We start from the raw sequence: 10714 nt of genomic DNA, 5'->3' as shown, positions 1-10714 counted from the left end.
GACTCCCATCAAGTTGGGGTAGACACGACGCTTTGAGGGGAGGACGTTGCCATCAACGAACACCAAGCTCATGACCTGGGACACAGTCCATTTCCCAATGTGAGCGAGACCTCATGAAGGCCGCCCCAAGGGTACAAACAGCACCCCTCTCCTCAGAGGCCGCCCCATGGGGGGCACCCTGAGATGGGCTGGGAGGGGTCGGTGCTGATGGAGCTCGTGGGCAACTGACTGCCCCCGCCCCTCGCTTCTATACACCCAGGGGCCCCGCCAGCCTGGTTCTGCCCCCTGGGGCGTTCTGAAATGTGGAGCAAGCCTCCGTCTGGCTCTGCAGCCAGCCAGATGGGCGTGACACTGCCAAGCTCTCCCCTTCCTCCCAGGGTGGTAGCGCCTGAGGATGTGGCCGTGTGTGTACTTCACTAAGGTCACGGCCTGTATCCCTCTTCTACAGTCCTCTGATGGCAGCAAGTGATTTTTAAAATGGTGTAGAATTAGGCTGTATTTCCTCTAAATCCCATGCAGATGGTAAAGGAAGTATCATAAAAATACCAGTAGAAAGAGGGGGCCAGAGAACCCCTAGCCCACTTCACACGCGGTGTCCCGACCTGACACAGCTGGCGACAGGGCACTGGCAGGACCGCAAAACGCCACATATGGTCGGACCCAGGGACAGAAACGCAACGACACCATCCTTCACCACCAACCAAGGCCCAACGCCACACAGGCCCCAACTTCTGAGGACTCACCTATCTCAACCCAAAACCAGAAGCAGGATTAAAAGGGAGAAAATCACCATCACACCACCATGCAAAAAGGCCCGCAACAAGACAGCTAGCCATAGTGCCAGCTCTCAAGGCTGAAAGGAAACAAATACGAACGCAAACAGCGATGGTCCACAAACCTTCCTGCAGGCACTCCAAGTTCAAGTCCGTGAAGCCTGCACTGACATCACCTCTAACCACAGGACGAGCTGCTGCAGAACACCCACCTGCAGCCAGCCAAAGCCCCAGCCCGCAGAAGGGAGTGGGAAGCTTCCGGGAGCAGGCCCAGGCCACCGGCCGCCTGAGAAGCCGGCACCAGAAGCTGAGCTGCCATCTGCCCCCAGACCTTCAAACCTAAACCAGGAACACGCAACACAAGACAAAGTCTAAAGAGAAAAATCTGTCTGTGCAGGCCTGGTCCTCGGGAATGTGAAAGAGGCACAACGACCTTGGCCAAGGTGAAAGCAGAGACGTCTTTGCAGAGCCCTGAGCAGCCTGCTGTGCGGTGAGGCCACCGTGCCCTTTCCTTCCTGAGGGGGCTCCTGGAACGTCTTGATGCAGGAAACGGGCTGCATTCAGGGGGTCTGCTCCCCAAGATCCCGACAAGGCACCCGGCTTCTCCAAGAAAGTAAGCCACGTGGAGCCATAGGACGAGGCTGGCGGCGTGAGATGCATGAGGAGGGAGGGCAGCAGCGCCTGGCCCTGCCCGCGGCTTCCAGAGGAAGGGACGAGTGCAGGGGGCAACAGGTCCAGGGGCTGCAGCAAAGCAGCAAAACCAAACCTAAGGTACCAGGCCTGGGAGCCCCTGGACTTGGCAGAGCAGCTCATCTCAGCTGCCATTTTAAAACGAGTCACGGGAACAAAATGAGCTTCAGGAAGATGTGCAACCACCTTAAGCGACCTATGAGAAGATGGGAGATGCACCACCTGCAAAAACGGCTTTCAATATGTGTCCGAAAGTTTTAAATGTGAATCGCAAGAACAATGAAATAACCTAGATCTGTGAAAAGACTTCTTACAACAGACTTGCTTGGGACACCGCAAGCGGGAGCCCACCGTTCGCGATGGGCCCAGCGGGCACGGCTGTGGCAGTGCTCTTCCCCGGGCTGGAAAATGCACACACTGGTACCAGGACGGTCCGCGGGAACTCGCTATCTTACACATGATTTTCCTGTAAAACTACAACTTCTCTAATAGGAAAAGAAAAAAAAAAGGAAAAATAAAACAGCCCTGCTTGGTTACAAGGGGCTGGGAGCTCAGCTGCGGCCCCCACAGCTGCTCGCTCCGGCGCCCTTGGGTGCCTCTCAGTGAGGGGAGACATGGGGGCCGCGTGGGGCCGCCGTCAGGAGGGGAGGCCTCTAAAAGGTCTGAGCACCAACTGCTTGCAGCAATAGTGTCTGTGCAGGGCTGGAAAAAAGGAAACCCATTTTCTCACTTTAAAACAGATAAAGAGGTGCAGGTGGTGATGGAAGGGGAGGGTTGGATTGTTTAAAAACACACACACTGAAGAAACACGCTTCCTATTGACCCAGAGTGATGAATACAAGTTAGCAACACATTTCTTTGGCCACGGGGGGTGGGGTGGGGTGGGGTGGGGGAGACACCGAGAAAGTTTAAAACAAAGAAGACAGAAAGGCACACGAGGCAGGGCAGAGAGTAGCGGTGGTGCCCCCGACTCTGACTGGGAACACACATGGTCGGTGCCGTCACAGCCCCTGGAATCTAATGCACGCGTGGCAGCTGCCGACAAAAGGTGTCCACAAGGTAACCAGAAGGTGAGGTGGCAATGGCAACTGCCCCAGGTGGGGACGGTGAGCACGTTCCCTTCCTCGAGACTGCTGACATTTTAAAGGAAGTATGCAACATCTTCTATGGGCACTTAAATAAGTGTAAGAAGGAAAACAGGAAGAAAGGAAATTATTTATTAAAGAAAAGTCACCTGTGCGTTACTCTACATTTCAAATGAACACATTGACATCAGCGCTTGGGACTGGAACATGCCTCCCGTGACAGACGGGCTCTCCAAGGCCAACTCCTAGGGGCAGGTCAAGCTGCAGGTCAAGAGCTGCAAGGAACACTCATGGGTGAGGGCTGCTCATTCTTCGGTTTCCCAGAGGTACAGTCACTTTCTGTAAACATCTGTCAGATGCTAAAAATATGAACTTACAAACCACCATCACAGAAGTTATTTTAAGCAATAAGTTTAAAAACTGGGAGCACACCTTGTGCCAAGGCTTGGCAGGCAGCTTCCCAGCCAGGGACCCCCGCCCAGGCACCCCCACCCCCCAGAGCCGGACCAGAGGGCTCCACGGTTCTCCGTTGGCAGCCAGGCTGGCACCAGCTGGGAAGGAAGGCAGGGGCTCAGCTCGCGCCTGTCCGGGGGGCCAGCGCGGCGGGGGGCAGCCCCCTACGTGCGGTTCAGCGTCTGGAAAATCCTGGAGATCTGCAGCATGACGGGCCCGGTCTCAGGGTCATTCATCCACTGTGTGCTGTTCAGGGGGTTCTCCAGCATGTCCTCAAAGGCTGTGGGGAAAGAGCAAGGCAGACTCAGCGGCGCAGCCTCCACGGAGGCCAGCAGGCTGTGGAGAGGCCTGATAGCAATCAACAGCAGGGGCTCTCTGCCTGATGCGCTCAAATGACCGATTCCTGAGACACCAGGCTTCAAAGAGAGAAAGTGTACTACTGGGTGCCAAGCAGGAGAGCTGACTGCCTAGTGGCCCAAAACCTGCCTCTCTGAGCTGCAGTAACTCTGATAGTTTTATAGTATTAAAAGAAGGGCACGTTTTAGGATATGAGCACAATAGCTCCAGATGATGTAATTATAGGTGATCTGATTACTGAGCATGCACAGATGGATTACTTGCTTAGTCAAAGAACGGTTATGTAAAAAAATGGCAGCCTTAATTGATGATGGGCATGATTTTTAGTATTATGAAGACGTATAGGTGACTTGTAAGTTAAAGTCTAAACTACTGTGCATTTCAGGCAGGCCCATTTTCATTAGATTCAGTTTCAGTTATCAAGATAACTTTGGATTTGGGGTGGGTGATTGCTGGGCTGACCCAGAATAAACATCATTATCATTCAACATTAATAAACATCAGGGGCTATCTTTGGTGATCATAAGACTTTAAAGTCAAAAAACTGGATAAATGGGTATAAGTGAAGGTCAGTCACAAGGTTTTTATAACCACAAGGGCACAAGATGAAGATTAAACAGTCATCATCAGAGATCAGGGCAGCTGGGTGACAGTTCAGGTTTCAGAATTTCTCTCTAATACACGAGGAAGTGAAAAGGAACTCTGTGTAATGAGTCAGTCTTCACAGTCATCCCTGAATCCTGACTTCTTGGTTCCAGCCTGCCGTGTAAACAAGCTTCTTACATGCAGGGGTCCTTCAGTAGCAGCACTGAAAAGAAGCCCCTTCTCGGTGAGAGCCCCCGTCAGAGCAGGGCTGCGGGAGGAGCTGTGGGAGGAGTGCTGAGTGCTCGGGCAGGGAGGAGGGGTGCCTGATGCACTAACCGGCCGCTAACTCTGGGAAGCAACCCGACGATGGCGGGTATCAAGACTTAAAAATAGTTCTAGTGACTAGTAACTCCACATCCAATTCTACCCCAGGAAAATAACATGAGGCACGAGAGATATATATAAAGGTACTGGTGCAAAATTTAACATCAAATTGGAAAAATCTAAACGTTCAGTCATAGAGAAATTTTTCTAAAGCTAGCACATTAAAAATTTAACTGAGTACTTCTTTAAAATATAAACTTTGACTGCTAAACAGTTTCACAAAATTATTTCCCAAAAAAAAGCAGAGGTGCAAAGAGGCTCAGTCATCCCAACCCGGCCGACGCCACGGGGGCCGCCCGCGCCTGGGGTGGGGGGCCAACCTCGGTCTGAACTGGGGCCCTCAGTGACAGCCTCCTGGAAAGCCTCTCCAGAAGCTTCCGGCTCGACGGCTCCAACAGCACGATGGCCCGAGCACAAGCACACACAGGAAGGCCTGACTCAGTCATGCCCCAGACACAACTATGTGGTGCTTTTCTGATTAAAGTCCTACAAATGGCGTCTACAAGAACAGAGCAGAAGGTAAGGGGAGGCACTGCAGCCTAGTGAGATGGGAAGGGAGCACCACAAACACTGCCGGGAACTGCTCTCCCAACTTCCTACCATCAGATGCCAGAATCAGTTCTGGAAGGATCAAAGAAATGAACAAAATGATGAAAAAGGGAATTTAATATGAAACGCACAGCAATGAATATTTATCCAAGGAAGGACTTTATTCTGAATGTCTTAGCTTCTGTATCTCAAAACATGCCATACAGAATTAAAAAGCAAATACGAGATTTGCAACACTTGTCAAAGGGCACATCCTTAATATATAAAGAGCTGTTAGCAAAGCACTAAGATTAATACAGCAATTGAACCACAGGCGCAGGCATAAAAACGAAATGCAAAAATGGGCAACAGGAAACTCAACACCGCTAATAACTACAGGAAACCCAGGCTAAGATGACGGGTATTTGCCTTCAGTGGGGGCGGGGCAAGGGGGTGGAGCAGGAATCTCACAAGGGAGGCAATGCCAACAGGTGAAAACGCAAGGGTAAGCCGACCGCGTTGTCATCAAGGGCTTAAAAATGGGGCACGGTTTTTGACTTTGCAATCTGACTAGAAAGAGGTACTCACTGTAGGTTCACTGCAGCCATGGACCCAAAAGCAACAAATTGAGAAGCAATTTAAATGACCAGAAACAGGGAAAACTCTACCAGTTAAGTAACTTACACTATATCCACAGAATGAAATACCCTGCACCCACTGAAAACCCTGTTTTAAGAGCAAGGACAAGCGACAACGCATCCCATGCAGTGTGAAAATGAGGGGCACACCAAACACAGCTGCATTCACCTGTGACCCCGTGACGCCCACAGACTCAAAGGGAAACAGAAGGAAATGCACCGTGGGGGTGAAAGGTGACGTCTACCTGTTTCTTCACTCTTTTCTGCATCTTCCCAATACCCCACAAAGAGCATCATCCTCAACCTAAAACCACAAAGGTCACTTTTCTGAAGGCCGTCCTGGAGACGCCTCAGTGGGAGCTTGGCAGACACGTGAGGCCGTGGAGGAACGCGCAGGCCAGCCTCTTGGGGCAATTCGGTCACATGGGGGGCCCGGGGCAAAGGGTCTGCACAGGGACAGGACAGCTGTCGTGCAGGACACTCTAGGACAGTGACGGCCACTGCCAGTGCAGCCCAGTCCTGCCAGACACAGAGCTCTCTGCTCTGCTGCCGCACCAACAGTGCCATTTAGTTTGGTTCTACTTCCTTCAAGCCGTGCCAAGCCCACACCGTGGGAGCACTCAGTCTGAATGGTGTGTTTCAGGAATGAGAGAAAGACTCAACATCAGAAAACACAAACACCATAATAATCTCAATAGATAGAGAAAAGGCATTCAATAAAAGTGTAGCCCCACTCATGATTAAAAACTAAAGCCAAGGAAAAAGGGAATTTCTTTAATCAGATAAAATATATCTTTAAAAACAAGCCCATAGCAAACATTAATCTTGAACATTAGAAAAGGCTCAGGGCAGGTCCGGGGCTGTCCGGAGGAGCCTCCGAGATCTCTGAGGGGCAGTCGGGCATGAGAGTGGACACTAACATCCTGGGCAGGGGTGGGGAGCCCTGCAGCTTGCCTGCAGCTGACCGTGCTCAGAGGGCCTTCCTCAGGCCATCCTCAGTGGAAGATATTTCTATTTTTAAAAAAGCAAACTCTTTAAATGAGGACAAAACAAGAACACCAACCATCCCAGCTCAGCAGGCCAAGCAACGTGTGAAGGAAATGAAAAAAGGGGAGGACTGGAAAGGACAAGCCGTGGTCGTTATTTACTGATTATCCTGTCTGCCTGGGAAACCCCAAATCTAGAGGATGAGATGATTCAATATTCTCCTCAAACTGACCTATGCTGTCCAAGAAATTCCAATTAAAATTTCCAGTTTTATATGGATTTCTGAGGAGAGATGGTGAAATAAACACATGCAAAATGTGATTCCTTACACTAAAAGAATCTTTAAGAAGACAGAAAACAAGATGGGACAACAGGATGTGAGGCAACAACATTTGGGGCCTGCAAAGCAGATGGAGCAATAGAAGGATAGCAGACCCCATAGCTGAACCCTAAGCTGGCAGCGAGGGAAGCTTAGCTCTACCACACAGGATTCAAAAACCGGTGGCACCACCCAACCATATGCTGTTTCCAAGAGACTCACCTTAAATTCAAAGACATAAGTAGGTTTAAAGTGAAAGGGTGGGGAAAATATACCATGCAAATAGCAACCAGAAGGAGCTGGAATGGCTAGACCAATACCAGATAAAATAGACATTAAGTCAAATATTGTTACAAGAGAAAAAGGAGGTCATTATATACAGACACAGGACTCAATTCAACAAGACCAACAGTTATGAATATTCATATACAGCAGAGCCCCGAAATATGTGACACAAATTCTGACAGATTTGAAAGGAGAAAGAGGCAGCTATACGTTAATAGTAGGAAACTCCAAGATCCCACTTTCAATAGTTGACAAAACACCAATTGTCAGGTGGGGGCGGGGCAAGGGGGCGAAACGGGGATCTCACACGTAGATCTCACATGTGGAGGCAACGCCAACAGGTGAAACCACAAGGGCAAGTCGAAATGTCATCAAGAGCTTCAAAATGGTGCACAGACTTTGTCTTCGCAATCTGACTAGAAACAGGTACTCACTGCAGGTTCACTACAGCCGTGGATCCAAAAGCAACAAACTGACAGAAGATTAATAAGGAAATAGAAGATCTGAACGATACTCCAAACCAAGTAGACCAACAGACACACATGGAATGCCGTACCCAACAGCAGCAGAATATTCTTCTCTAGTGCACAGGGACCATTTTGCAAGAGAGACCAAAAGCTAGGTCAAAAACAAGTCTCAATGAATTAAAAAATATCAAATCCTACAATATATCTTCTCTGACCACAATGGAATGAAGCCAGAAATCAATAACAGAGGGAGAAATGGAAATTTCACAAATATGTGGAAATCAAACAATATACTCTTAAACAACCAACAGGTCAAAGAAGAAATCAGAAGGGAAAGTAGGAAATATCTTGAGGCAAATGGAAAATAAAACACAAGAAACCAAAACTTATGGGATGCAGCAAAGGCAGTGCTGAGAGGGAAATTTATAGCTCTAAATGCTTATGTTAAAAAAGAAGAAATACCTGAAATCAGAGAACTAACCTCACAACTAGAGGACCTAGAAAAAGAAGGAAGGAAATAAAAAACATTAGAGATAAATGAAATTGAGAATAAAAAAACAATAGAGAGAATCGAATCAATGAAACCAAAAGTTGTTTCATGGATCAATAAAACCGACAAACCTATAACCAGACTGACAAAAAACAAAGAGGACACAGATAACTAAAACCAGATAAAATGGAAACATTACTACCGACCCAACAGAAATAAAAAGAATTATAAGAGGATACCATGAACATGTATGCCAACAAATTAGAAAAACTAGATGAACTGGACAAATTCCTAGAACACACAACCTACCTTACATTGACCCAAGAAGCAAAATACGAGATTTCAACAGACCAATAACTAGTAAAGAGATTGAATCAGTCCTCAAAAACCTCCCAACAGACAAAAGCCCAGGAGCAGAAGGCTTTACTGGTGAATTTTACCAAACAGTCCAAGAAGAATTAACACCAATCCTGCTCAAACTCTTCCAAAAAATTGAAGAGAAGGGAACACTCCCTAACTCATTCTATGAGGCCAACATCACCCCCATACTAAGGTCAGATACCACAAGAAAAGAAAATTACAGCTCAATATACCTTACATATGTAGATACAAAAATCCTCACCAATATACTAGCAAACTGAATCCAATAGCATATTAAAAGAATTATACACCTTGATCAAGTGAGATTTATCTTAGTTATGCAAGGGTGATTCAACAGAAGAAAATCAATTAATGTAATACACCACATTGATAAATGAAGGAAAACTACCATGAATGATCTCAATTGCCACAGAAAAGTCTTTTGACAAAATCCAGAACCCCCTTCTTGATAAAAACACGTAAGAAACTAGGAATAGACAGAAACTTCCTCAGCACGATAAAGGGCATATATGAAAAACCCACCAACATCATGCTCGATGGTGAAAGATGGAGAGCTTTTCCCTTTGAGACCTTGAACAAGCCAAGGATGGCCACCATCACCAGTTATTCAAAATTGTGCTCGAAGTTCTAGCTAGAGCAGTTAAGAAAGAAAAAAGAAATAAAAGGCATCAAATTGGAAAAGGAGATGTAAATCTTTTTCTATTTTCAAATGGCATGATCCTATATACAGAAAATGCGAGAAAATCAACAACAAAGCTACCAGAGCTAATAAATGAATTCAGAAAAGTAATGCACATTAAATCAACATGCAAGTATCAGTAGCGTTTCTATATACCAGTATTGAATAACTGGAAGAGGACATCAGGAAATAATTCCATCTACAACAGCAACTAAAAGTATCAAATATCTAGGAAAAAATTTAACCAAAGATGTAAAGAATTTATACACGGAAAAACTATGAAACATTGCGAGAAGAAATCAAAGAAGCCCTAAATAAATGGCAGGACATTCTGTGTTCATGGATTGGAAGACTAAATATTATTAAGAAGTCAATTTTACCCAAAGCAATTTACGGATTCAACATGATCCCAATCAAAATGGCAACAGCCTGGAGGAAGGGCAAGATGGCAGCAAAGAGAAGAGTGGAATTTAGTCAGTCCCCTGGAACAACTAATAAACAACCAGGAACAACTAGTAAGTAATTTGGAATAACTGCTGGGGGACAACTGTGACTCTCCACATGTTGTGCACCAACCTGAACTGGGAGGAATGCCCGAGACAGCGGCAGAAAGTCTGAAAGCAAAAACTGCAGAGCCAAGCTGGGAGCCCCCTCCCACCACAGCAGGCTTAGCTGCAAGACCTTGCTGTGGTAGACAGCAGTACTCTCCGAGCAAGTGAATATAGCTGAGTCCACCTCCAACTGGGGTTTTAATTAACAAATGTAGACTCCTGAACACAAGCTACAAACCCCCAACAAGCAGACAGAGGCTTTTAGTGACGACTGACCTTAAAGAGCCAGAAGACTCATCTGTCCCGGGAGGGGGAGCCCAGAAGACCAGGTGATACCTCTGGCCGATGAGTGAAACTGGGGGACCGTGTACTGGCTCTAAAAGGGAGTTTTCTGTCCCTTTCTCACTCTCTCAACATAAGGGGCTCAGAGGAGAGAGCCTCAGCCATTTTCAATTTGAAGTGCTCTGACCCAGACAAGGGTGGAGATAACAGAGACAGTTCAAATGCAGATGATAACTCTTTAGGGGGTCTATCCTCCCTACAAGTACGAAGGTGCAGCCCAGCTTTCCCTTCAGAACCAGACCCCAGAGCCTGGGGGAAAACAGCCATGGGCCACACATCCTTACACCAGTTGGGAGCAACAGGCTGACAGGTGCCACCTGCTGGGCAGGTTAGGAAAAGCATAGCGACTGGAAACCTCACAGGAAAGTCTGTCATTCCCCTAAGATACACCCTGAATATACCCCATTCTGAGACTTGAACCCATTCTGGTCTGGGAAAATCTGACTGGGGTAACCAGGGAAACCAGATGCCTAGACAACAGAAAACTACAATCTATACTAGGGAAAACGAAGATATGGCCCAGTCAAAGGAATAAAGGTACACCTGAATCAAGATTCAGTTGGTATATGGTTTCACTTTAAGGAAACAATCAATTAAAGATTTTCAAAGAAATATGCTAAATGAAATAAAAAACCAACTCAACGAGTTCAGGGAAGATATAACAAAAGAGATGAAGGCTCTAAAGAAAACTCTGGGTGAACAAAAGGTAGAAATCGAAAC

The 10714-nt window shown here is 47.1% G+C and overlaps 1 protein-coding gene across 1 annotated transcript in view; it reads right to left on the bottom strand.

The window, feature by feature from the left end:
• Positions 1-2658: 2658 nt before the first annotated feature.
• The window catches only part of UBAC1 (UBA domain containing 1), a 32904-nt gene continuing 24848 nt past the window's right edge, over positions 2659-10714 (bottom strand). Inside the window, exon 10 of the mRNA XM_037797964.1 lies at positions 2659-3281. Coding sequence (XP_037653892.1) covers positions 3166-3281 — 116 coding nt within the window. The 3' untranslated portion in view covers positions 2659-3165. The remainder of the gene's footprint in view (positions 3282-10714) is intronic.

Source organism: Choloepus didactylus, chromosome 10, assembly GCF_015220235.1.
Source record: "Choloepus didactylus isolate mChoDid1 chromosome 10, mChoDid1.pri, whole genome shotgun sequence".
NCBI classification, from domain to species: Eukaryota; Metazoa; Chordata; class Mammalia; order Pilosa; family Megalonychidae; genus Choloepus; species Choloepus didactylus.
This window is presented reverse-complemented; position numbering and strand designations above follow the sequence as displayed.